At 41.9% G+C, this 27,218-nt stretch overlaps 1 protein-coding gene across 4 annotated transcripts in view; it reads left to right on the top strand.

Annotated features, from left to right (window-relative positions):
* The window catches only part of bahcc1b (BAH domain and coiled-coil containing 1b), an 86,817-nt gene that overhangs the window by 43,237 nt on the left and 16,362 nt on the right, over positions 1-27,218 (top strand). For all 4 annotated transcript variants that reach the window (XM_053511843.1, XM_053511842.1, XM_053511844.1 and 1 more), the window contains exons 3-14: positions 757-933; positions 12,115-12,237; positions 12,389-14,404; positions 14,921-15,035; positions 15,147-15,334; positions 15,537-15,689; positions 17,264-17,460; positions 17,838-18,186; positions 19,587-20,444; positions 23,878-24,035; positions 24,486-24,622; positions 24,942-25,049. In XM_053511843.1, coding sequence (XP_053367818.1) covers positions 757-933; positions 12,115-12,237; positions 12,389-14,404; positions 14,921-15,035; positions 15,147-15,334; positions 15,537-15,689; positions 17,264-17,460; positions 17,838-18,186; positions 19,587-20,444; positions 23,878-24,035; positions 24,486-24,622; positions 24,942-25,049 — 4,579 coding nt within the window. The remainder of the gene's footprint in view (positions 1-756; positions 934-12,114; positions 12,238-12,388; positions 14,405-14,920; positions 15,036-15,146; positions 15,335-15,536; positions 15,690-17,263; positions 17,461-17,837; positions 18,187-19,586; positions 20,445-23,877; positions 24,036-24,485; positions 24,623-24,941; positions 25,050-27,218) is intronic.

Raw genomic sequence — 27,218 nt, 5'->3', positions numbered from 1 at the left:
TTCCAGTTATATTTGATGATTTTTCTCCAACCTGATTAAATATTCTTAAATGGCTGATTCTGATTATTATATGAACTTGATGTCCGGCCACATTTGCTGACATGGTGCTAAATTCTCGTTTTTCCATTTAAAACAAATGGTCAGTATTTCTCTAGTCTAAGAGCATTAGGAGTTTGTAATCTTTGGTTTTGTTACCAAACTATTAAATCATGTTGCAAACTTTGGATTAAATCCTGCAAGCTAAGCTTTGCTAAAGTTAGTGATGCATAAAATTGTTTCAATATTTTACGATTTGTTTTTATTTTAGATTAAATAAAAAAATTATATTAAAAAAATTACAAAAACACAACGACCTCACAAATCTCACATTTTTCTGTGACAGATGCTACTGGGATGTTAAATATTTGAAAGGGGTTGTGGTGTACAGATGTTTGTTAGTCTGTTTGCTAGGAATTTTCATGTTTTAAAAATATTGTCATCTATCTATATTGTTCTATATCTAGTAAATTGTATTTTCTGTATGTATTACATATAAGTATAATTATTACTTATAAATATTAGATCAAAAGCCTCTTTCCATCTTTTATTACTCAAAGTTTCCATTTGTCACACCCATGATTAGCAATGAGTTCTGGTATGTTGCATGAATCAGAAGATATAAAATCTGTCCTGGCCAGTTTCAGCATCCTGTCTCATAACACAAAAGTTTATCTCACTGTCTCATCCTGCCTGTTGCTGCTTGTCTCTGTCCTGCAGGCACTGGGCTGATGGCGAACTCCCCTGCTTCATTCATGGGCACTTTTCTGGCCAGCAGTCTGGGCTCACCTCCATCCCACCCCTCTGGCCCCCCTTCCTCTCCCTCTTCGCCGCCTTATCGCAGTGGACCCCACTCCAGCGGTCACTCCCAGATCTGGTTCCCACACCCACATGAAGGTAAGTTTCCTGTCGTTCTCTCTGACTCATCCTTTCCTTCTTCATAAGTAGAGCCTGAGGCTCGCTCTGCTGTTTGTTTTGTGTGTTATGGTGCAGTAGTGTTAAAAAAAAAAAAAAAACTGTGAATATGTAATGTTTATGCACACATCCTCACACATCCTCACACATGCACTTCCTTGTAACTCTCATCATAGTCTTGTGTAAACGGTGAATAACACCCAAAACCATTGTAACAGTTGATGACATGATCACTGGTTAAGTCAAAATAACAATTATCTTCCTGTTAATCTTTACTACTCCTATCTGGTCATATACACATAAGGAGTGTGTTGAGAGTATGTCCTGTTTTCATGACGGTTGGTGCTGCTCTCTCCAGTCCATGCCCATTTTCCCCCTGAAGCAGGGGATCCAGGAACCAACTTCCGTTTTAAATAAATCAGCAAACATTTTAGGCTGGCAGCACTAATGTATTTCAGAAATATATATTTTCCTATAAGTTGTATGAACTTCAGACAAAAATGTGGAAAATATTTAGCAAATTATTGATAAAAGCTTTTTATTCCTTAACTTTTCAAGCCGTGAACCAAGCTTCTAAGATTGTGTTGCGCTGACGATTCAAAACAGGTTTAACAGGGTTTATTTATACATCTATTTATATATAAAAATTAGTTGATCAAGCAAGATCATTTTCCATACAGCATACCCTGTGTAGCATTGCATGGGGCCTGAAGAATATTGTAGGGAGGTCAGGGCACAAGACAGAGGACACCCCAGGTGGAGTGCCAACTCATTACAGGGCACAGCCACCAGCCACACACAATCATATAACAAGGGCAATTTGAGCTTATTAAGCATGGAGCGGACATGCAAACTCCATGCACACACTCCAGAAGTGAGATCTAAACCCCCAACCTCAGTGTTAGAGGTGAGAATCTAACCACTAAGCCACTGTGTCACCGTCAAACCAGATCAGTAATGCTTATAGTTTTATTCAGTTATTGTGGTTAAACCAACATTTAAACCTGGTTATGGCTTTTTAATCATTGTTGCGTCATTAAAACATGAATAAATAAATAAAATTACTGACCCCTGGCTACACATCATGGACCCCGCTTTTTGTTTGATTATGAACAGTCTTTAGGCGCTTATTGCCTGCTAACGCTGTGTATTGTCATATGTTTGTGTGAATATTTAATGCAACTGTTTGGATGTATGTGTGTGTGTGTACAGTTTTGATGTATGATGTCTGATCACAATCTAGCGCACATGAACTGTTTCTATAGATAGAACACTGCAAAAAGGATATGCACGTGTGTGTGTGTGTGTGTGTGAGCTGTTTTTTTTAAAATGTCTGATCACAATCTAGCACCCAAGAACTGTTTCTATACATAGAACACAGCAACAAGGATGTGCACATAAGTGTGTGTGTGTGTGTGTGTGTGGTATGGTGCAGGTTAAGTGCTCTGTATCTCTGGAGCTCTTGGCAGCTGGCAGGGTGGAACAGTAATTGTTGTTGGCAGGCTGCACAGTGGGGCTTTTCTGCTGGCACCCAGAGCTACAGAGCTACTGTAACTCATTGACTGAACAAATCTTTGTGTGTGTGTGTGTGTGTGTGTGTTTGTGTTTGAGAAAGCGGGAGAGAGAGAGAATGTGAATCAGTATGCACAGGTAAAGGTGTACAACGTTAAAGCTGAATGTAAGCAAGAGAAAAGAAATGAGGCAGTAAGAGTAGTGCTGTCTCTTCGCGTGCAGCTTCAGCACAGTGCTCTCCTGGAGCTACAACCTAATCAATAATAACCCCACAATAACAATAATAACAACAATAATGATAATTGTAATAATAACGATAATAGAATGTGTCTGTAATGATGTAGATGCCCCTATTATGTTGATGGAGGTCATTATTGGAATCAGGCTTTAATTCCATTTAGACCCTTGGAGCAGTTGATTGGATGGCTCCATTTCCCCCGGTAACACTCCACGTCTCGTCTCTCCTGGTCTGCTGCATATTTACCCCCCCCCCTTTCCACCCCAATTTGCATAAAGAGCATGTCATCAAAATGAGCCACACAATTACCCAGCTCTGCTCCCACCAAGAGACAACTGCATTTCTACTGACAAAGCAAAGACCTACCTGACCTGCAAGGACGCTGTGTGCATGTGTGTGTGTGTGTGTGTGTGTGAACGTGGGAGGAGACGGGGCAGATGAAAGAAAGACAGGTTAAGAGAGGGAAGTCAAATAGAGAGGGACTGATTTTAATTCTGATTTGAATTTTATTTGATGCGCAGGAACCCCTGTGGAGACCAGGACAGATGGAGCTGCTTTCGAGTGTTATTGTTTAAATATGTGTCTGTCTGTGTGTGTGAGTGTGTCTGTGTAAAAGCTCTGGTGGTTTTATATTGTTTACAGCTTCAGCATGGTCATGTACCTTCTGTATTGCATTAGTCACACGTGATTACTCTTATAGCACATGTAATATTGATACTCCGAGACAAACTGCTCCATAAGATGACTTTTTAAGATGTCCATGACAATAAATAACTATTTAGAATTTTTTAATGTTTTTTTTTTTTTGTCTTTGTTCATCTTGGGTCTGTGTGAGTCTATATGTTCTCCCTGATGGTGGGTTTCTTCCGGGTACTCCGGTGTCCCCCTACAGTCCAAAGACATGCAGATAAGTTTAATTGGCGTTTCTATTTCCTGTAGTGTGTGCTTGTGCCCTGCGATGAATTGGCACCCTGTCCTGTGTGTATCTTGCCCTGTGCCGCGAGTCCCCTGGGATAGGCTCCAAGCCTCCCGAGAACTTATAAGTGTTATACAGACCGACTATGTGAAAAAATGTGTTTTATATTTTTGTAGATAATTAAAACTGCTGTTTGCCGACACTCTATTAGTAAGTTTAAATATTAGAAAACATTCATTCTTTCTTTCATTCATTTTCTATACCACTTATCCTGTATACAGGGTCACAGGGGGTCTGGAGCCTATCCCAGGAAACTTGGGGCATGAGGTGGGGTAACCCTGGACAGGGTGCCAGTCTATTGCAGGGCAGACATAAACACATGCACAAAATGGACAACACCAATTACACTAATCTGCATGTCTTTGGAATGTGGGAGGAAACTGGAGAACACCGGAGAAACCCACCAAGAATAAGGAGAACATGCAAACTCCAAACACAGACCCAAAGCAGAAATCAAACCCACAACCATTGAGGTGCAAAGCCCCAGTGATAACCACTAGGCCATCATGCCGACTATTGGAAATATCAGATTATTCTGTTATTGCCATTTCATCTATTATAATAATTGATCTGCATGTATAGGCATATATATAAATGACCCCAGCATCACCTTACAAGTTCAGTAGAATCTGAATGCTCTAACAGTTCTTGGTGTGTTTTAAGGGATTTCCCCAGTCTGAACCCAGGGTGTCATGACCCTTACGGTTAAACCCACCTCCAACGGCATACTTCCTACCTAGACAACCAACAGTGACACACTTGGGTATTTGTTTCTGTGTGTCTGTGTGTGCTTGCGGTTTTAAATGAAAAACGTCGGGTGAGCAGCTGGCTTCCGGAGCTGTGTGTGTGTGTGTGTGTGTGTGTCTGCGTGTGTGTTTGAGTGTATATGCATGCATGTATGTATGTATGTTTGTGGGTACATGTGTGCGTGTGCATGCTCTTGGGCGGTTTCCTCTCTCTTCTGGCCCCTCATCTCAACTTTTGGCTAGGAACCGTTTGTGGTGGGCAGGTGGTCTTACTGATCACTTTATCTCTCGTGGTCAGGTGTGTGTGTGTGAGCGCATGCTGTGTGTCTGCATCATCTCATAAAAACAGACCAACTGTGAGCGTCTGAATATTAGCTTCACGGTAGTGATACAGTACCACTGATTCGGGTGACCATGTGACTGACATACTCTTGAGCTGGTGAGGGTGGTACCAAGTCGCTAGCTGTTTTTACTGTGAGCAGTAAAGGACTTGGTTAGTGTACTGATGATACTCGAACCACCCTAGCTTATTGTAATATATTTTTTGTATTATAATATCTGTATATTGCACAGTTTTGTGTGTATAAGATTTATGAGTATTAATGATTGGATGTGTATCAGAGATGTGTATCAGAGACGAAATGTGTAAGCATACTGTTTATACCCTGTTTGTATTGAGAGCTAGTGTGTGTGTGTGTGTATCCAAGTTAAGATTGAACAGGACACTTTTTTTTCCCCGTAAATTCTCCGAGAGGGCATTCTCTCTTTTTTTTTTTCGTAACACATACACACATGGGGATTGGCCACGTCTCCCCTAAGCTCTAACACTGTTTTATAATCCTTGTCAGAAGAATTTGGTCCACACATACTGTATGACTCAAATGCATGTCAGGTCAGTATTCAATTAACATTATAAATGTTAAATGTAAGGAAAATGAAAGTGCAGGTAGCTGTGTGTGTCGGAATGACAGAATTACATGATGTTTGTTAGTAAGATGCTAACAGAGTGAGTGTAAGTGAGCTGAGAAAGAATGTGGAGAGTCAGAGAGTCAGAGAGAGAGAGAGAGAGTGAGAGAGAGAGTGCTGGCTCAGAGCTGCAGAGGGGGATCAACTTTGATGTCCCAGCTGGTGGAGGAAGCAACACTTGGCACAGTGCGTGTGTGTGTGTGTGTGTGTGTGTTTGGAGAGAGAGTGAGTGAGAGTTTGTGTATTCCATAATAGATGTGAATATAATAGTGAGCTAATCGCTCACCCCAGCACATGCAGGCTCTCTCAAACGCATGTTCACCTATTTGTACAAACACACACGCACTGTCCAAATGATTGTTTTTAGGGATTGAAGCCTGGAAGCCCCAATTAGCATGATGCCAGCTGGCCGAAATCCAGCATCTGGCATTCAGCCAACAACGGTCTACAACCCTGCTCTCTCTCTCTTTCTCTCTCTCTCTTCTTTTCTCATTCTCTTACTTTTACCTCTACTTCACTCACTAACGCACTTTTCTCACCTTTTGCTTACACCGTTCATATCAGCAGCTCCGTGTTTCTTGTCTTGCCGCTGCTCCCCAGCTGTGGTCCAATCCCACCTTGTTGGCCATCTACTTCATCCTCATTATATCTTTTTTCTGCTATGCCCTTATGTCGGACTGCCCGAGACTTTTACCTCTCCTCTGTTAGACAAGTTGTGGTGGGTCTGCCACTTCCCCACCCATCCTGCCTCTGTCTTAACCATTTCTCTATGTGTTACAGTCTACTGCGTGACATTGCATTGTTGTAGTATACAGTATATTGCAGCATATTGTGCTTCTTGCATAAAGTTATATTATGCTGAAATAATATGTAACACGGTTATGTGTCCAGCACAGTTTGGAGTTTAGATATTTGCTTGAGGGTGAAGGCTAACGCATGATTTCTTCAAGACACATGAAGCCAACCAAACAAATCATTTTAAGCTGCGGCTCATGCTGTGTTATGAGAAAAGTACTAACTGCCTTCTTGCACACACATGAGCACAGAGACAGCCTCAACTGGATCTCGTTTCTTTGATTGACAGGAGAGTGTAATGCCCCCTCATCTCCAGAGGGTATGGCCAGTTTGGCTCTCATGGGCTCCTGGCCATGGAGAAACATCTGTTAATTACTCAGTATACACAATGCAAACATACAATAAACAATATACAATACAGAATGAAATATATATCCTTCCTCTGGTCTTTGTGTGGAGTTTACATATTTTCCCCATGCGTGGTGGGTTTCCTGTGAGGATTCCGGGTGCCTTCTATATAGCACAGGCATTCATGGTAGACCTCCACAAACCCTACACAAGATGAGCAATATTTAAAAAATTAATATACAATGAAACCTTGGATTGCGTATAAATTGGTCTATGAGCATTTTGTAACATGAGAAATTTTTTGAAATAGCTTAATAAACGAGCAAGATCTTGACATACAAGTAGGTGCACATGCCTTTTGTCTATCGCATGTCAAGTGATCAATTAGCGTCACTGAGCCAATGGTCTTTCTCTCTCTCACACTGAGGGATTATGGGTAATCGTCTCCCATGCTCAGTCTCGTGTGCGTGCGTCACTCATATAGTCGACATCCGTTAATGCGTTTACTGTTTATTATAACATTGTGATCCTGTTCAAGGTGTGTGCAAGGAAAGCATTTTTTTATTTCGTGTCCATGAGTAGTGACTGTTCTTTAGTAACTGTACTGCAACAACGGCCCCGTGAGGCAAAAGGTTAAAAAGACTGTAGCAGTGCAGGAGATGAATCTGTTTAATGACAATGCAATGTCACATTTCCGCAAAATCCTCAAAATATATTTTCTGTTTCAGCAATTTGTGCTACAGAACTAGGATCTGACCAAAAGAGTGAAATTTTTGCTCCCTGTGTGGATCATTGTGCCTTGGATGCCCATGACCTTGTGGCAGGTTTACCAGTTGTCATTTCTTGGGCCACATTTGTTAGGTATTAACCACTGCATACTAAGAACATCTCACAAGACCTGCTATAGCAATCGCAATGTGATGTTTGCCAAAGTTGCTTAGATCCCTTTTGCCCATTTTTTTTCCTGCTTCCAACTCAAACACGCATGCTGCTCTGGTGTAAAAATAACAGTATCAACAACATAATTAAACTTTACTTGATAAATTAAAGTTCTGTCCTAGCTGTTCTAACTCAGACTTCATACAATATAATATTTATTTTCGACATAATATTCACAATTGCTTTAGGGACTGATGATGTGTGAATATGTGTGAGATTGCATGTGTGTTCTGTAGTATGACCAGTAGGGCAGAATGTACGTAATAGTGATAGCTCGGCACTCTTATGAAAGCACTGTCAGGACGAGCAGAAAACAGTTGATATGATGTGGCAAATGGACAGAGAAAAAAAAAGTTATTTGTTCATTTTTTTCACAGTAAAGATAAAACATGTAGATAGGTTACTATGTCTCCTGTGGTAATGTGGAAAGTCTCTTCTGTCTTCTTTACTTATCACACACTACTGTAAGTAAAAGTCAGTAAAATGATGCAGTGCCAACTTATTTTAGATATTTCACTATCATGTAAATAACTGAACAGATTGTATATACTGACCTATAGGGACCTTTTCCTACTACTAACTTATTCTGTGGCTCGTTTTTTCTTCCTCTGTCATCTTTGTGTGTGTGTGCGTGTGTGTGTGGTCTCTAAGGGCTTCATATGGAGTGGGCTCTTACTTCTCTCTGCTCTGTAATAGACTGTAGCGGTCTGGTGGAGGCTCACTGGGTTTTATTGCACATCATTAGAGGCTGATTGCTTTTGGACTGCCATGGAGCTCACATCTAATTGTTAGCATTTAAATTAATTGGTGGAAAGGAGAAATGATGAGGGTTTCTATTCCTCCTTTTAAAATGTCTTAAATGGAAGATACTACAGTATACTGGAATGTATGTACGCTTTGAACTAGATGCCTCATGTCGTTTGCAGATACACACACGCACACACACACACACACACACACACACACACACACACATACATACAGACACACACCCTGCCTCTTTAAAAACGTACAAACACACCTATGCAGACGCGCACCTGTTTACAATTGACTGTGCTGTTGTCATTCTACTCTGGATGGTGGAAATTGAAATTCAGTGGCAGTAGGAAACAGGTGCAGCCAGAAGGCCTCGTATTAACCATCTGGACTCCCCTGTGATGTCACTGTCAGCAAAACGCTCCTCAGCTGTCAATTAGTAGGAGAGGCAGAAAGGCAGAGGGGAATCTCTCTCTCACTCTCTATTTTACACACACACACACACACACACACACACACTTTTACCTCTCAGACACTATCTCACTCCAGTTCCCCTCCTACATGACTGGCCCTCTTGTTCTACAGCATGTTTTACACCCTCTCGTTTTCTCTTCCTGCTTACCCTCCATCCCCCAAACACACATACACTTTCATCTCCCAGAAAACTGATTAAGTTCTTGTATGACTTCCGAAACCCTCTCAACACACATTAAACTTGTGCGCGTTTCATCTTTTTCTCATATTCAGCTTCATTTCTGGTTCATATGAAAGTCGGGCGCAGCATTATGCGCTATGAAGATGCGCAAGTGTGTGCGCTCTGAGAATTGACTGATGGTGTTAGGGTACAATGACTGTGTGGAATGTCATTTTATGGACTGCTGTATTCTTGGCTGAGAACTGCAGAAATTAAAACTATTGTCTGTATAAAAGCAAAAAAAAAAAAAACTAATGTTAATAGAAGGTTTTGAATGCATTTCCATGCGCTCATATTAACAGAGAGTTCTATTATGCATGGTGGTACAGTGGCATAGTGGTTAGAACTGTGACCTCCAGGGTTAAGCGTTCCAATCCTGCATTCAGGTAGAGTTTGCATGCTCTCCCTATGCTGGGTTTCCTCTAGGTACTACCAAAGTCCATGTGTTTCCAAAATGCCTGTAGTGGGATTAGCACCCCATCTAGTTACTCCACGTAGTACCCTGAGTCCCCTAGGATACACTCCAGGTTTTCCACGACCCTGTAGAGTATAGAGAGTAAGTAAGCATGAGTTCTATTATACATGTGAAGACCAAAAACTGTGCATATCAATAAGAAGCATAAACAGTCTCTATATGTTTGGGCCAGTCCTTGTGTGGTTCTTACACTACATTCCAAATTATTATGCAAATTGGATGCAAGTGTCATAAACATTTAGTTTTTAAATTAAACTCATGGATGGTGTTGTGTCTCGGGGCTCTTTGGATCACTGAAATGAATCTCAGACACGTGTGATAATTAGTTTGCCAAATAAACCCAATCAAAGGAAAAGTACTGAAGAAGGTTGTTCCACATTATTAAGCAGGCCACAGGTTTCAAGCAAAATGGGAAAGAAAAAGGATCTCTCTGCTGCCGAAAAGCATCAAATAGTGCAATGCCTTGGACAAGGTATGAAAACATTAGATATTTCAAGAAAACTTAAGCGTGATCATCACACTGTGAAGACATTTGTGGCTGATTCAGTGTACAGACAGGTTCGTGCAGATAAAGGCAGAATGAGGAAGGTTTCCGCCAGACAAATTCATCGGATTAAGAGAGCAGCTGCTAAAATGCCATTACAAAGCAGCAAACAGGTATTTGAAGCTACTGGTGCCTCTGGAGTCCTACGAAACTCAAGGTGTAGGATCCTTCAGAGGCTTGCAGTTGTGCATAAACCTACTATTTAGCCACCCCTAACCAATGCTCACAAGCAGAAACAGTTGCAGTGGGCCCAGGCATACATGAAGACTAATTTTTAAACAGTCTTTGTTACTGATGAGTGTCGTGCAACCCTGGATGGTCCAGATGGATAGAGTAATGGATGGTTGGTGGCTGGCCACCATGTCCCAACAAGGCTGCGACATCAGCAAGAAGGTGCCAGACTCATGTTTTGGGCCGGAATCATGGGGAGAGAGCTGGTAGGTCCCTGTAGAATCCCTGAAGGTGTGAAAATGTATAGTGTATATGCAAAGTATATTGACTGACCACTTTCTTCCATGGTAATAAAAGAAGAACCGTGCCTTCCGTTACAAAATCATCTTCATGCACGACAATGCACCATCTAATGCTTCACAGAATACCTCTGTGTCATTGGCTGCTATGGGCATAAAAGATCATGGTGTGGTCACCATCCTCCCCTGACCTCAAACCCAAAACCTTTGGAGCATTCTCAAGCAAAAGATCTATGAGGGTGGAAGGCGGTTTGCATCAAAACAGCAGCTCTGGGAGGCTATTCTGACATCCTGCAAAGAAATTCAAGCAGAAACTGTCCAACTGTGATATTAAAGAAGGGGTCCTATGTCAAGATGCAACATGCCCTGTTAGGATGTTTTTGATTAAAATAGCTTTTAATTTCAGTAAATATGACCCCCTAAAGCTGCAAATTCAGCAAAAGTCAATTTTCAGTTCTTTACAGCCTATAAAATGTTTTAACTCTGTTGTGCATAATAATTTGGAACAAATTATTATAATGCATTTTCAGTTTATTTTTGAAATAAATATTATCAATAGGACGTTTGTTGAATAAAATTCAAATTATACACTTATGGTTGATAACTAGGAAATTATACTGACTGTCATTTGCATTGACTAATTATAAAAATCAGAGAAAGATATAATTTGCGTAATAATTTGCGTAATAATTTGGAACGTAGTGTAGTTGCTTGGCGTTGATCTATGCACAGGGTCTGCAAGTCAGCTGTCTGGTTAGTTTTTAACATGGGGTAGTGCAGTGGTTACGGCTTTGGACTACAGTTCAGAAGGTCCCAGGTTCAAATCCCACGACCATTAAGTTGTTGGGCCCTTATCGAAGGGCCCCCAACTGCTCAGATGTATAATGAGATAAAAATGTAAGTCACTCTGAATAAGGGCATCTGCTAAATGCCTAAATGTAAATAAACATTGCCTCTGTCTTCTACTGTAGCCTCCACTATCCCAGGATATAGATCCCTGACCTTGGAGGTGCAATGTAAAGTAAAATGCTGTTTACCTTTCTCTGAAACCATGGAAGTGCTCAAAATTTTGCACTGATTTTTTCCCCTTAGTCTGTTTGTGCATTTTTTTTAACATGTATTTAGCCAAAATAAGCGCAAAAATGTGAGAACCACAGCTGACAATTGAACAGTTAAAGGGTTGCAAAAGTTCTGTATACAAAACATAGTAGATCAGCATACAGATTTGCATTTTGAACATTCTCACACCCAGAGCATGATCATCTGTTGAGATAAAATAACAGCAACACTCTCACTATATCATTAATAATTGTTATTTTCATAACACGACCTGTCAAACTGCTTAGCTGTTGTCCCTGATCACTTCACACCGCAGCTGCAGCTCAAAGAAGAAGGAATAGCTGAAATCAAAACACTGTGCATACAAAATTTCAAAAGAAATGTTTCATTTGCAATAAGAGCTGATCAGCAGCTCATGTATACTTTATCGCTTACTTATGAATGCCAAGTGAAGCCCAGAATCTGCATGTTCAACTCAGGGCTGTTGGAAAGGTTCTATCCTGCTCTAGGGCTTCATGGACCTTCATTCTGCTGCAGCAACAGCGCAGCAAAAGACCAAGTGGGTCACTCTTAGGTTTAGTTTGTCTCCCCTGACAATTCTCTCTCTCTCACTTTCTCTTTATTTCTCGGTTTCTCTCTTGGTAGCCCCAGGGTATTCCCGCTTTTCTGGAAGTCTGGCCCCCACCTTTCTACCCATGAGCCCCTTAGATCACCATGGAAACAGTAGTGTTCTCTATGGACAGCACAGATTCTACAACACTTCAAAAGGTGTGTGAAGCTTACTCCATCTGTCTTATCACAATTAACACTAATATAAACATATGGTCAGTTCATAAATGATAGTCTTAAAAACATAATCTTAAGAATTTTATGGTGTCTCTCATACTTTTTTTTTTCTTAATGTCTTTTTATTCCCCAGATTTCTACATCAGAAGTCTCTCATCACAGCCCCACCTTCTCTCCACCAATCACAGCTTACCATCACTGACTCGGACCGCCCCTAGCCACCCTCTGGGCTCTTGTAGCCGGGAGCGTGACCCTGGGGGAGGAGGGCCCACCCAGAAAAGCTCTAAAGAGTTAGATATGGGCGAGCGGGTTATAGCAGTTTTAGGAAAAGACAAAGAGAAAAGCAAACTGGAGGTGAAAGACCGTCAGCACCATGATCCACCTTCACCAGCCACCCACCATCACCATCACCTCCACCTCCACCACTCTTTAGGGCCAGAGGAAAGCTCTAGACACAAAGATGATCCAAAGCATCTGAACACCTGTCTCCTTTCTACCAAGACTCATAATGACCCTCATACAGGGACAGCAGTCAGGGGCTCCTCCCTCCCCAGTTGTGTAGGGCCAGGGGCCTTGAGTTTAGGAACTGGTCCAAAAGGGAGTGGAGGTAATATCTGTTGCAAAGAGGTGAGCGGTGAGATGCGAATCAGTGAGCCTCCATCAGACTGCCTGCGCCATAGTGCAATGCTAGGTCATACCCATCCAGTATCATACACTATGCCTCCTCCACTTGGCCTGGGCTCAGCAGTTGGGGGATCCTGGCCACACCCTATTCACTCCCACCATCACCACCCCCATCATCCACATCCAGAACTATACTGTCCGCCTGGTCCACTAGCCATTTCTTCTGCTCAGGATAAAAGTCTAGCTCCTACAACAAGCAGGGATCGCAAAGTAATAGGGCCCACTTTTGTGCCCTCTGTGGGACCTCTGGGTGATAAGAGCAGCGGGTCATTTCAACTGGGAAACCCCCACTGTCAGGGTCTTAAAGGGATGGTTGAAGATGTTCCAGGAGAGGGAACAGGGAAAGCCAAAGCTTCAGAAAAGAGTACTAATGGAGGCAGAATGGCTCCTCCTCCTGCACATCCCCTCTCAACTCCTAGTAATTGTCATAAAAAGTCTTCACATCAACAGCAGCCGGATGCTTACAGTAAAGCAGACAAGGGTTCAGATTGGTCTCTAGGTCCCCATTCACATTTACCACAGCAGGCACAGCATGGTCATGATCACCAGCCACATTCCAATCTCCCAAACCACTCCTATAGCTCAGAGGCTGCTGAGAATTCCTCAGAGACAGATGCTTATCAACCCTCTCTACCCCAGGGGGCAAAAGATGGCTGCCAAGCTAAAAGCAGCTCTTATGCTATCACTCCACCTTTCCGGGACTGTTCGCACTTAGGTTCCCCTCATAGAATTACTTCTGAAATCAAGCCCAGTAATGAAAGTGGATGTACACTCCAGCGGGACAGCCAGAGGATTGCCAGGGTACACCATCATCAGCAAAACAACAAGACTGGAATTCAAGGTCACGACTCAGATCTGGGTCTAAGCAGTTTTCGAGACAAAAGAAAACAAGATGTGAATATGACAGCACAAGTGTACGCTGGCCATCAGGCAGGTTCTTCTTGGGACGTGCGAGGGCATCAGTCTCAACCTGACAATGAGCGACACAAAGCTTGTGACTCTTTTGGTACAGGAGACCAGGGCCCTCACGCTCCTTTCCCTGACCACCAGCAGCCCTCGACAGGGACTCATGGGCCAGAAAACAGTGCCATGAAAAACCTGATGAAGTACAGCAACCAGCAACCACACCTGCTCTCCCAGAAGAGCCCATTTGGGGGTCTAGGTAGCCTGAAGCAGGGAGCAGTGAATGGAGACAAGAATGAAAGAAGTGAGAGGAATCGAGGGGTTGCAAGCTGTGCCCATCAGGAGAGCAAGCAAACTCTGCCTTCAAGGAGGGTCTCTTCCTCTGGGGAGAGTGAGCGCTCAGAGCGTGCAGGCCGTGATTCCGGGGAGGGGGAGGGGGAGGTGAGGCAGCCCCCTGTGGGTATTGCTGTGGCAGTTGCCAGGCAGAGAGAGCCTCTGTGCCGCCCACCAGACAGGCCTGCCACCCACAGCCGCCACGGCAGAGTGCTGCCCAGCATGAAGGGTAAGCCACCAGCAGGAGGTTCAGAGTGTGTGCGTATGTGAGTCTGTGTGCTACGCGTATGCGTGTCCATTTGAGATAACAAGACAGGCATCATTTTGCAGTTTAGCAGTGATAGTTGCGAACGTTTGGAAACCACACATGTGAATAACTGAAAGTGTGATTACAGGAACGGTCTCCAATTAGTCATTTTTGGTTGCTAAATCACGTAATCAGCTATGTGCAAATTGGTCCTGACATTTCAGAAGTTTAACATGCCAGATTGGGTGTTTTAGTCATTTTAGTGCCAGTTTGAGTTTGGTTGACAAATTGTTTACTGTGCTCAGGTCAACCACACTGTATGTAAGTGTTGTCTTGCAGTTGTAGCTACTTAAATGGCGCTTTTGACAAGAGAATATTTCAAATACTCTGTCGCAATTTGCAAGATAGTTGTTTTAAATTAGGTTTAACAGAAAACCTTTTCAGTTTGTGTTGACAGTCTTGGGCCTTTTCTCTGAATCATACTTGCGATTTTGACAGGTATTGGGCGCTGTATATACCCAATAGAAAGGGAGATCGAAGAGGAAAGGAAAAGTATATCCGAGGAGCAGCTGTCTCTGCCTCCGCTGGACAGAGAAAGAGATCTTCTGCTTAGGTATGTTTGGGGCCTTTATTTCTTAATTGATAATGGCCATATTCTTGACCATCTTTTTGTACCATACGAGTTATCTGTAATGCCTTTTGTGGTTAAACTTGGTTTATGTAGGGAAAACAAGGATCTTGTTGAGTTTGCCAGAATCCACCCTTCCAGCAGTTGCCATGGAGACCTGACCTCTCACCTCATCATGTCAGGCGGGAGCCAGTTAGGAGCTGATCCATCTGTACATACTCACCCAGCTCATCACTGGATGCCTAGAACAGGAAGTCCCTCCCTTTGGATTGGACATTCCTATGGTAAGCAATATGGTACATTCTCAGTTTATTCTAATTTCATTTTATCTTGCTTTGTTAAATTACATTAAAGGATCATTTGAAAACTGAACTTGGGCAGTGTATTAAGGGGATTGCAGTAAGATTATTTTAAATAAATATGTATAAAGGAAAAATTATATACTTAAATATTGTGGTATTTTGACTGTTTTTGGTTTGACACTAGGTCTGAGTCACGCCGCTCTGCACCAGAACCTGCCCCCAGGATTCTCTGCGTCTATGACCAGCCCCCTGCAACCTGTCCTGCCACTTCCACAGGACCCTGCCCTGGTAGTTTTACCCACTGAGCCAGCTGCCCATCCTGCTGCCCATCACCTAGGTACAATGGCAGGAGCCATACTATTTGCATATAACACACACATTAAAAATTGTTTTAAGTAGGAATCTGGTGTGTTCCACCAATTGGTTAATGTACAGTAAGTAAAGTGTTAAAGCCTACAAAAACTATAAAAGTGTTTATGCAAGCTATACTAACTGGTGTGTGGGTGTATGTTTAAGGGTGTGTCATGAATATATAGTGATTATTTATGCATAATTCACTGACAAAATAATGCAGTAAATATTTTCATGCTAGTATTCTAAAATGTAATTACAAATAAGGCATGAACCTGTCGTTCTTTTAAAAATTCCACTGAATGAACATGTGACAGTCGAGAAGGTTAAGAGAGCATTTTTATAGTAAGCTTGTTTGGACTTAAGATATTGGCTGTGCACTTTCAAGAGCTATGAAGTTTTCAAACCCAGTGCTCTGTTTTCCTTATGTCGTTCATTGCCATAATGTGATTTTCCCCTTAAACTCTAGCAGTACATGGCAGCTTCATTCGACGTCGGCCCACACCCGCTCACAGAGCTGTTTGTGGAACTTTGATTTGACCATGGCCGTTTTTTTGCTATGTGCCTGTGTGCTGTGGTGTAGTGATCTGCTCAGTGCTGTGTGCGGTCCCACCTCTCTTCTCAGTCAGTGAAATTTAATTAGCTCTCTGCTCTTCGGCGCAGCACTTTTCCTTCAGCGCTCGGCAGGAGAGTGGAAATGCACCCACCGGTACCCTTCCCCAGGGAAAAATTACCCCATCTTAGTAATATTGGCCAACAAAGGACCCCAACATACTTTGGGGAAGGATAGGTGGAGAGGGTAGAAGAGCAGTTTATATTGTGTTGGAATATTTGTGGGCTGAATGTGTCCAGCTTGAGACAAAGTACACAGCTGTTGTGCATCCCTCTCTATGCCTTTTTCTTTGTCTTCCTCCCACCCTTAAAGGCATGTTCTATAATACACACAATAATATGATAAAGTCTGTCCTTGGATAACCCCTCCCTTCAAGCCAAATGCAGATGCCTTCAATTGCAACAGCATAAAGTCACAGCCACGTATTTGAATGAAATTTGTGTGGCAATTTAAAATGCACTGTTTTTCATTTCACTCTTAAGAAATGCTGAGAACATATATACGTTCACATGAACGAGCGTGCCATTTGGAGCTTGGTTATCATCTTCCTCTCTAGCAGCCTGTCAAAAGTGTTCCATTTATGTGATAGTTTAAGGAAGTTGGACTGAATTGTTTTGACCTGGATTACTGTGGTAGTAGGAAACAGCAAGTGTGAAAAGCTCACTAATATTATCTTATTTTGTTAATCTGAAGAGGTGAGCTATGATAAATAGCAACAATAAATAAGTGGAAACATGAAGTGCTTGATCTTAGTTTGTTTCAAATGGAGAGCCTCATCAGGCAATAGCGAGAGTGAAAGAAAATGAGCCAATAAGGTATTAAGGAAATTGAGTAAATTCAGACTTTCTATTTCTAACACTAAGTATTTAAATGAGAAGTGCAGAATTTTTTTTTTTTTTCACACTCGCTTATCACCTCTATTGGTTTGTCGCTACTCCTCTCTCTAGATGTGATGGAGCAACAGGGATTATGGCCCCCAGTGTATGGGGCTCGAGGGCCTGCTTCTCACATACAGCATTCCTCAGTATACTCCCGCCAGTTTCTACGGCAACAAGAGCTCTATATGCTGCAGCAGCATCAGCACCAGCAACACCACAGAGCAGCACAGGCAATGGAGCTGGCACACAGGCAGACACTTTCTCAGGTAATCTATATACTCACACACCAATGCACAAAAGTGTATTTTAGAAACAACAACTGAGAAAGTGCATTTAGTATTGTTATAAGAACTGGACTATTATCTAAATAAAAAAAAATAAAAAAAACTGATGAGGTAAAGATTTCCGTACATAAATGGTTGCACAGCTCCCAAATGCCACAGGATGCCAAGGATCATCAGACACAATATCAAGCTGGATTACTTGCAAAATATTTGGCAAATACTAGCATATTACATTGATTCAGATTGCTTATATTCAGGTTGCTTATATTTCGTAAATTTTTAGCAGTAAAGAAATAGTATAAGTGGCCATGTCTGTTGTTGGACTCCCTGTGATGAATTTCTGTTTTTCACATCCACAGAGGAAACCCGAGGATCCCCCTATTGATCTGGATGAAGGTCCTCCTGAGCCTCGCACCCTGAAATCAGCAAAAACCTTCTCCTACCCCTCCTCCAGTAAAAGTCAGTCCACCTCCTCTCCAGGGGGATGTGCTTCTCGTCTCTCACCCTGCTGTCACTCACCAGCCCCACGGCCCCATCCTAAGAGCACTCCCTGCACCCCCTGCCCTGAGCCAAGCCCAGCTGTAGCAGCACCGCGCTCTCCTGCTCTCAGCCCACATGCCACCCCCCACCTTCCCAAAGAAGCTGAGTCCCAGGACAAGAGAGGAGAAGGCCAGCCACCACAGGACTATCCTCACTCTCTGGAGCCTGGTTAGTGAAGTGACCATGATTGGAGGGCTTGGTGTACTTGCATTTTTGGTATTATTCTGATCTTTACTGGCTTTATGTTTGTTCTGACAAAACTGTTGCCTGCGTTTGCATACAGTATCTAAATACTTGTGGTAGAAGAGAAGTCAGTTTTATGCAGGTTAAAAGGGTAAACCTTTTTTCTTCAAACGGTTATACTTCTAAAGGAAAATAACAGAATGCAGATGAGAGAAAAAGGAACATTGCATTACCATTCTCAAGGTTAAGGTCTTACCATCATGCCTGGCTCCATGGCTCCAGGCCGAAAAATAAAGCATAAGAGAGATATGGAGGGGAGACTTTGGTCTGCCTCTCAAGGACAGTCAGTCTGGGGAGAAACATACAAAGCTTAAGATAAAAAAGATGCAGCCTTTGAAGAACTACATAGCTCTTTGATTACTGATGACTGAAAATCAGTTTGTATTACAAAAATAGGAGTTTTTCCGCCCCCTTTATTATCTTTGTTTGAATATCATCTATTTGTTTATATATGCACATGTTTATCAAGTTTAGGTATACCATAGATTTGAGGTATTTGTAAAAGAGAATGCAAAGGAAGGGAGGCCAGGATGACTGTAGACAGGGAGTCTCTTATCCTTCAAGGGTCCTTGAGGCCTGCCTGGCGGAAGGATACAAATTCATCTGTCTGCTTTGTCAGGAAGGGCGGATGGATACCATCAATAACCCAGTACTGGGGTGACAGGGCCCGCTCTGCAATCACATCCAGACACCATGCTGTCATCAATATACACTGCTATGCTGCATCTCTCTCTCTCTCTCTTTCACTCTCTCTGTCTCTCCACTCACAAACACACACATGCATAAACTCACACCAAGAAACACAAACGTGTGCACTGCATAAACACACATACACTGCACTGCTACTCACACAATCATTTTCACTCTTACCCCAAATGAGATGAATACACATGCTCACTCAGAGACTAAATTATATGCAAACACTCCTGTGTGCAATCTCTCACACACAAACAGTGCACACACTGCATCCATAACACCCTTGAACATAATTCAGTATTCATGGAAATTTTGATCATGCCTGCCCATAGTCTTTATGGCACAGGCTCCATTATATGTGTGAGAGGTAATAGATAAATGCAACACAATCTCTGAATAGTACACACTGTCAATTGAGATGGAATATCCATCATGTCCATCACCTATATACCATACCTGGAGGTGAGCCATGTATTTTAACTGGTAAGGTCACACAAATGAGTAATTTGTGGGGCAGGACAAGTGGTTCATGTTTCTTGGAGGTAATAATGGAATAATGTCTCACAAACTGACCCTAGTCATAAGATAATTTAACAAACGTGTTTTTCCCTGTACACTCTTTCCCGCAGATCTTCCACCCGGCTACACTTATCCTGCCATTGCAATTGGTTACAAGGCTGGTCCATCTCCACAAGAAGTCCAGTTAGCTGAACATGCTGACCTGGAGGCAAAGCAAGCGGAACCTGCTGAACCAGCACCACAGGCCCTCCTATTGTCCACTATGGGGGAGGAGCCTGTGTGCAAGGAAGCAGAATCCCCTACTTCAACTGCCCTGGTGGGACCCCAAATTAAAAATGTCCAGGAAGGCAATAGAGTGATGGTAGAAAAGGTAGACTTGAATGAAGAACATAAGGGTATTACCTGCCCTCCTTCCTCTCCCTCTCCATCTATATGCCAACACCCCTCCAAATCCCCCCTTCCAGATACCTCACCTATAGGGGAAAACTTACAAATAGAGGCATCTAATACCATCACCCTTAAACAACCCAATTTTTTGGAGGTCCGTGGCTCAGCCGAGGAGGTCAAACCTCGGGAAGAACATACTCCAAGTCCTATAGAGGGTTTAGCTGCTGCTTCCCATGAGCTCCATTCCATGGAGCCCACTGAGGATGTTCAAGAGAGGACAAAGAAAAACTGTGCATCGCCTAAGACATCTGTAGACTTGGAGATCACTCTAGCGTCGCCACCTTCCTCTCCCTGCTCTGAGCTTTCTGCTCTTGGTAACCAGTATCCTGGATCCTGTATCTGGAGTTTGGAGCTTCTGATTGCAGCGGCTCTCTGCGCCACAAGAGATGCCCAGATGGCTACTCCAGTGGCGGTGCCTGCTTGCACAGAACCCCCTCAAAATGGCATGGCGCTTCTGAGTGAGCTTGCTGAGCTGGAGAGACGACAGCAAGAGAAGAATGGCTGCAACATGGAGAGTGCAGGTACTTAAACTAACATGCATATTTCCCATATAGTCCACAGCCAGACATGCATCAGATGAGTGTGAATCCAGACCTAAAATTGATTTCGGGAAACAGGTAGTTCAGTGCCAGAGTGGCTGTTTTTTTTTTCTTTTCTTTTATCAGAACAGCAAAAGCTGCCTCACACACACATGCTCACCTCAGTGTACACACAATTTAATTTCTCATCAGTGCTTTGCATGCGCAGTCTTGTAGCGCTGTGATATAGGCAGCAGGGGAGGGCTATGGCTGTGTCTTTCATTTTGTTTTGTGTCTCCTCATAAGGTGAGGTGTGTAAAAGGGCTTTTCAGCCCAGCCAGCTTTCTGTCCTTTCTGCAAAGGAAATATAACAAGCAAACAACCCCCCCCCCCCCCCCAACCCCCAAATACCTTCAAGACGGACACACAAACACGTATACAATACAATGACCATTCCCAACTGACCATCCAGCTTTCTCCCTGATATACATGCAATGCTCCCACGCATAAACACACACATTTAAATTTATCCACATACATTAAATGCACATTAACAAAGCCTTTCTTTCTTTTTCCTGACCAAAGGTCAAGTCCTACACAGCCTTCTGGGGTTCTGTACTTCCTATGGGAGAGACAGAGTGAAGGCTTAGAGGATGCTGTTCTTAAAAAGGATTGTGCCCATCTTAAAAGGCAGCCATAATGATAAGAACCCCAGGTCCTATGGATTGGACCATGTCCATTGAGTCATCCTAAGGGAGAGAGTGCTCCCCTGTCTCTGGCCTTTAACCTGTTTGATCATGTTTATAAAACCCATTTTAGATGGAAGGAAGGACGAGCTTTTCCACAGCTGCCTGCATCTTCCCCGTGAGGAGTTGATGAAATGGTGAAAGCAGCTGATCTTTTGCCTCTTAGGATTGCACTGCATTTGTTGCCTAATTAGCCTCCATTGTTGTGAGAGCTGCTTTAAAGGCTTGTTGCTTTTCCATGGAGCATTTTGTGCTTCCCTGCCAAAGGATGTTTTTACTTACACTAACATTCTCTAGAAGCTAAGAAATCCCAAATGGCTCCACTACAACATAAAAACACTTTCTGCGATTGCATTTATTACGCAGCTTTGTGTGTGTGTGTGTGTGTGTGTGTGTGTGTGTGTGTGTGTGTGTGTGTGTGTGTGTGTGTGTGTGTGTGTGTGTGTTTGGGTTTGGGCCAACCATAAAGTGACATAATTAGTTTGTGTGTGTGTGTATACTATATTGTTCCAGCTAAATGATGATAATGATAATATCTATAAAACGGTGTCACTGAGTTATTATAAAACTGGGTAATGTTTGGTGTCTTTTTGCTGTGTGTGTGTGTAACTATTACATCCAATCATGGTGCAGTATATGAAGTACATTTTATTATAAAAGTGTTCTAAACTGTGACTAACTGTAACAGGGTTATTCATGCCTCTGACTGTGACAACTACATTTAGCTAAGAAAAATCCTGCATTAAAAAAACAGAAGGAAACATATCTTAACATATCTTAATATATCTTAACATATGAGTTTTTTTTTTTTTTACTATAACCCAGTTATTTTGTGCATTGTTACAATAACCGGATTTTTGCAACTTTTCTAAAACAATTTCATAACATTGTAGCATAAAAAAAAGGAAAATGTGAATAGTCGTCCACATCCCCAGTGCATTCCCACATCATGTTCAAATGGACAGCGGTTGACTGTTGTGAAAGTTCCAATCAAACTAAGATGTTGCAATGAGGGCGTCAATCTAGCAGAATGGAATCTTGGTACTTTATCCTTTCCCTCCACTCCGCTCCTTCAGCTCAGTGAGATTGCATGTGCTGTAGCTGGCATGCCCGCTTCAGCTTGTCTCATTAGAGCCAACTGTAGATTGATTTCAGCTTGAACACCACTGCACTATGACTGCCATAATGATGTCAATCAGATGGGATACTAAAGACCCTTGGGAAACCTAAGACCTCCACTGGATAAAGCAGTTCCACTCCCTTCCCTTTTTTTTTGTCTTTTTTTATTTGTTAATAATTTTAACAAATATAATTTAATAATGTGTTTCCATTTCTTATTCTTTTTTTATTTTCTTTATCCCATAAATATTCTTCTACTTTCTAATTGCTAACTTCCCTCTTTTCCTTTTTCTTCTATTTCCTATATGTAATTATTTGTATTTCTCTCCATAAATTGAATCTTTTTGTCTTTGCTTTCCTTTCCTTTTATTCGTTTTCTTTCTTCCTGTCTCACTTCATATAACGTCAACGCTGAAAGGTCTCGTCATCACTCTTGAGCAGTTATCTACCAGTTTTGCCAGTTTTACCTGATCGCTCCTCACCTTCTCCCAAACTTCTCTCCTTATGTCCGGTATTTCTCCCATGCTTGTCTCTTGCACCCACACCCTGCCTCTGCACTGTGTGTGTATTTCCCTGGGTTTTCCCCTCCGTAGAGGAAATTGGATTCTTTCCATGTCGGTAATGAGGGCATGTTTGAGAATAAATAGATGGCTCAATAAACACTTTACCTCTTATTGCCTGCCTCTCACCACCCTCTGGGCTTGCCTTCCTCTTCTCTCCCTCTCTCTTCCTCACTTTCCTCTCTCTGTCTCTCTCACTCTTTCCCTTTATTGCCCCTTTTCTTTCTCTTATTCCTCCTTTCTCTCACTGAGTACATATACCATGATTCTGTTTTATTTAATGTTGGCGTGTCATCAGTCTCTCTTGCTCTCTCTTTCCCCCCTCTCTCTTTCACACACACCCAAATGCAAAATGCACACACATTCTCCTCAGTGTCCCTAGGCCAGCCTGGGCTGTCATGAATATTCAAGGCTCATTTGCTATGAGCGTGTGGCCTGCTTTAATGACTGAGATAAATGTAGAGAAACCCCCCCTTCATCTCTCTCTCTCTCTCTCTCTCTCTCCTCTGTCTTTGTGTAACATGGCTCCTGGCATCTAGGCCTCGTGTACAGAGATAAGCTCTCTGGTTAATAGCTATCATCATCGCTCATTCAGAGACTGAATGACACAAGGTGCTGGCAGAATACAACCTCATACTTAGAGGCTGTTTGCTGTTTATTTTGCCCTCTGCTTTATGTACGCTATGTCTCGCCCCTCTCTTATTCGCACTCATGTAATCACTTTTGTCTGTTTAACTCTGTTTGTTTGCGTGAGACATAGTACTACCTCATCAGCTCACTTGTCTAAGGATATGTGTGTGAGATTGCCAGACAAAAAAGCTAGACGCAGCTTTGATTTGCATTACTGGAGACAGGTTTAACTCTGGTGGATAGCCTGTGTTTTCCTGCCTATTCTTTTTAATTGAATGGAAATAAACTTATCACACACTGATTCCCGGTCTTTGTTCTAACTTGTGAAGGCAGAAATGTGCAGCACTTCGTTTAAAATATGTTAATTGGTTATCCCTGCAGGAGAAGAGAGACTGCTCATTGACCTCGAGAGTCTAGCAACCCTTGCAGCTGCACGGGCTCTGGAAGTGACTCCACCCATAACCACTGAGTCTTTCCCTCCCCTACGCCGTACACTTAACCTGCGCAGGAAGTGGAAATGGACACCGCAACATGAACCGGTATCACTATCCCCTCTGTTCCTCAGCCATACTAAACTTGTTTTTACAAATGTCTGTTCTTTTCACACCTCATCATTTTGTTGGACTGTGACTGCTGTCTACACCTCTATTTGGTTTGCTTTGTAATAAATGCCTAAAAATATAAAACCTTATTAAAAAAATCGCATTTAATAAAACATGAGGTTTTATGGCCTACACTTGAGTATCAAAGCAAGTTTCACTACTATAACAGTTTTTAAGAAGCATAAGCAATTTGACATTATTGCTCAGATTTTGAGCTAGTATGTTCGTTTAGTACCTCTGAATGTGATGCACGGATCAAATAGTAAGGTTTTGGGTTCAAACTTGTGCTTATCTCCAGTTCTGCATGAGCACACAGGTGCAGTTCGGATTTCGGCAGTCCTGAGCGTTTACTGATTTCTTATGGGGTGTGTGGGTGGGGTTTTGCAGGCATGTCCAGTGAAGAGTATAATGGAAACATTGGACAGAGAGGAGCTTGCGATGAGGGTGCAGCTGGCTGAGCTGCAGAGGCGCTACAAGGAGAAACAGAAAGAGCTGACAAAGCTACAGCGAAAACATGACCACCAGTGAGTGATGAGCCACCTTCACACAGACACACGCGCACACACATACATATTACATACATTCAAAATTAACATACATACCTAATCTGTGCGTTACACCTACTCTTGTAAGCACTTCTTCAACCAGTCTTCCACCTGCTCAAATAAAACAGCTACGACCACCCAGCATGTGCACATTCTCCTTACTTAAGCTATTGACCAGTGGGTTAAGTCCTCCATGCTTGCTTAAACCCCTACCCCTGCTCACAGGAACAATTAGAGTGACTTAGTTCTATCCACCATTAGTGAGAATTAGAATGATTGACACGCAGTGTGTTCACAGAAAAGAGGATACCTCAAGGAGCCCAGCTCGTCGAGGCCCTGGCAGGCCACGGAAACGCAAGCCCACCCCAGGACCGACTGCCCCCACAGATACAGTCAAGAGGCTCAAGTGAGTTACTTTCCTTTGTGACTTAAACAGGGCGTGTTAAAGGCACCTAGAAATTGAGTGTGTGAATGAGTGTAGAAGCTAACATTTAAGATCTGTAAATGGCTTTTTAATATCTATTAATCGACTCACTCGTGTTATAATATGGCATATAGCATCACACCCAGCTGTGGTTTATATCTAATGTGTGTATGACTGTACACAGTTGACGCAGTAAACTCCTGGCACAATCCCCACTATCCCTCATTGTGTGTAAGTAAATGGGACTGGTATCGGTTTAAACGAGGCAGACTAAGTACTTAATCAGTGCAAAGAGCCCTTCATTAATCATATTTACAACTCCCATTGATTATCTACAAGTGTTGCGACTCTTTCTAACCCCTGACGCACCAACAATATTAATTTGATAGAATGAGGCGTCCAAATGTTGGCACAAAGTCAGAGCAAGAAGTTATCACTGTGATGAATGTGCATTTCCCTCTGAGATGCACTTCTGTTTACGGCAGGCAGACATTTTGATAAACTCGGTCAAACCTGTTTACCCTACCTGATTAAGAAAACTCCTCTTTTATTATGGACCAGGCTGATTAGTCAAGCACTAATGAGAACAAGAGCTGGAGCTTAATTACACATGCTTTACACACTCCACATTTAGCTGTGGCATTAATAATGTCGTCCACCAAATAAAACAAACGATAACTTCCTGCCACTGAAATTCATCAGAGTTTTAATGCAGCTTTTGGAAAACCTTGAAGTGCTTATGGTTTAAGTAACGTTCATGACGGTTACGTATTGTCTGTGTGTTTATGTATTATTCATGCGTTAGCGTATTGTTCGTGTGGTAAATGCTAGCACTACATTAATAAACTGTTAATTGAAGTAAAGGTGCATTACTTAATTAATATTGAACTTAATTAACTGATGTATATATTGGTTCCATGTTAATGTTAACTATTAATGTTATTAATGCACTTGGATGTTACATTAACACAATTTGTTTTTTTTTTCAACATTATTCGATCAAGTCTTTTTAAAGCCCTGAATTAAATGAAGTCCTCTTCTTTCTCCCAAGTCCAGGGTCAAACCCAGGTGTCGGTGGCATTGTAAAGCTGTGACAACTTCACATGTCACACGTGTGTTAATCAGGATAATTTAATACTACAGCTATTTCTCGCCAAGAGCCTCATGAGATTTTAAAATATAATTGAATTACGTTAAAACTACATGAACTGATCACAAAAAAAAATCAAACTAATGATTAGAAACTTGTTTTAATTAAAATTAGCAATAAAATCATGGCTCGGTGGGAAACAGGAAACATTTAGAACAACTTTATGTATGTTTTCCTAAACATTTAGTTAAGTGTCGATTTCCATTTAACTGTATTTGTCGTTTCGGGACATACTATATTAGAACACTGTGGTATTGTTCATTTTCTTCCTGTATCTTTGTGCCTCTTGCTCAGGATTGGTGTGTTGCTAGGTGTCAGAAAGAGGATTATGTGGGGTCAAAGGGCATTATGTGACATTAGTAGCAAACAGGTCTTTATGGCTTGAGCACAAAACAATTATTAGTGTGAGAATTAGGTGGTTTATTTGCCTTCAGTGCGAGCACATCATCCCCTGCACTACTCCACACATGCACCCAGGTACCAAGCTCAGTAGGTGGCTAATGGTATTGTTTCATATCTGTAAGGTCAGTAATTGTTTAGGTCAGACCTAATGTTATTAAACATGTGGTCATGTGGCTCTTTGCAATTTTTCAAGTGGTTTAATTCTAATTATAGTAGATAGTAATATATAATAATGAATATTATTCAACCTAGTACAGTCATGATGTTTTTGTGGAACATGATGTTTAGTTTGCTGAGTTATTTAAATCACAAATAAAAGAAGACACTGTTTGTATTGCCTAATGTATGCTCCAAGAGAAGTTAAACACAATGTCTAGTTGTATTATATGTTTCCTTAAAATACTCTCTAATTAAAAAGAGGTTGATTTTATTGGCAATTTTGTTAAATTGATAACAGCTTTTTAATTTCTAACTTAATTATATGATAATAATTGAATTTATTTATAACTTTTATAAATTCAAATACATTTGAATTTATAAATATAATTTTTATTAAGTTATGAATATGATTAATTTATAACTTATAATAACTTTATTTT

This window comes from Clarias gariepinus, chromosome 14 (assembly GCF_024256425.1).
Source record: "Clarias gariepinus isolate MV-2021 ecotype Netherlands chromosome 14, CGAR_prim_01v2, whole genome shotgun sequence".
Taxonomy (NCBI): Eukaryota; Metazoa; Chordata; class Actinopteri; order Siluriformes; family Clariidae; genus Clarias; species Clarias gariepinus.
The sequence above is the reverse complement of the archived record's forward strand: the minus strand, read 5'-3'. Positions and strand labels throughout refer to the sequence as shown.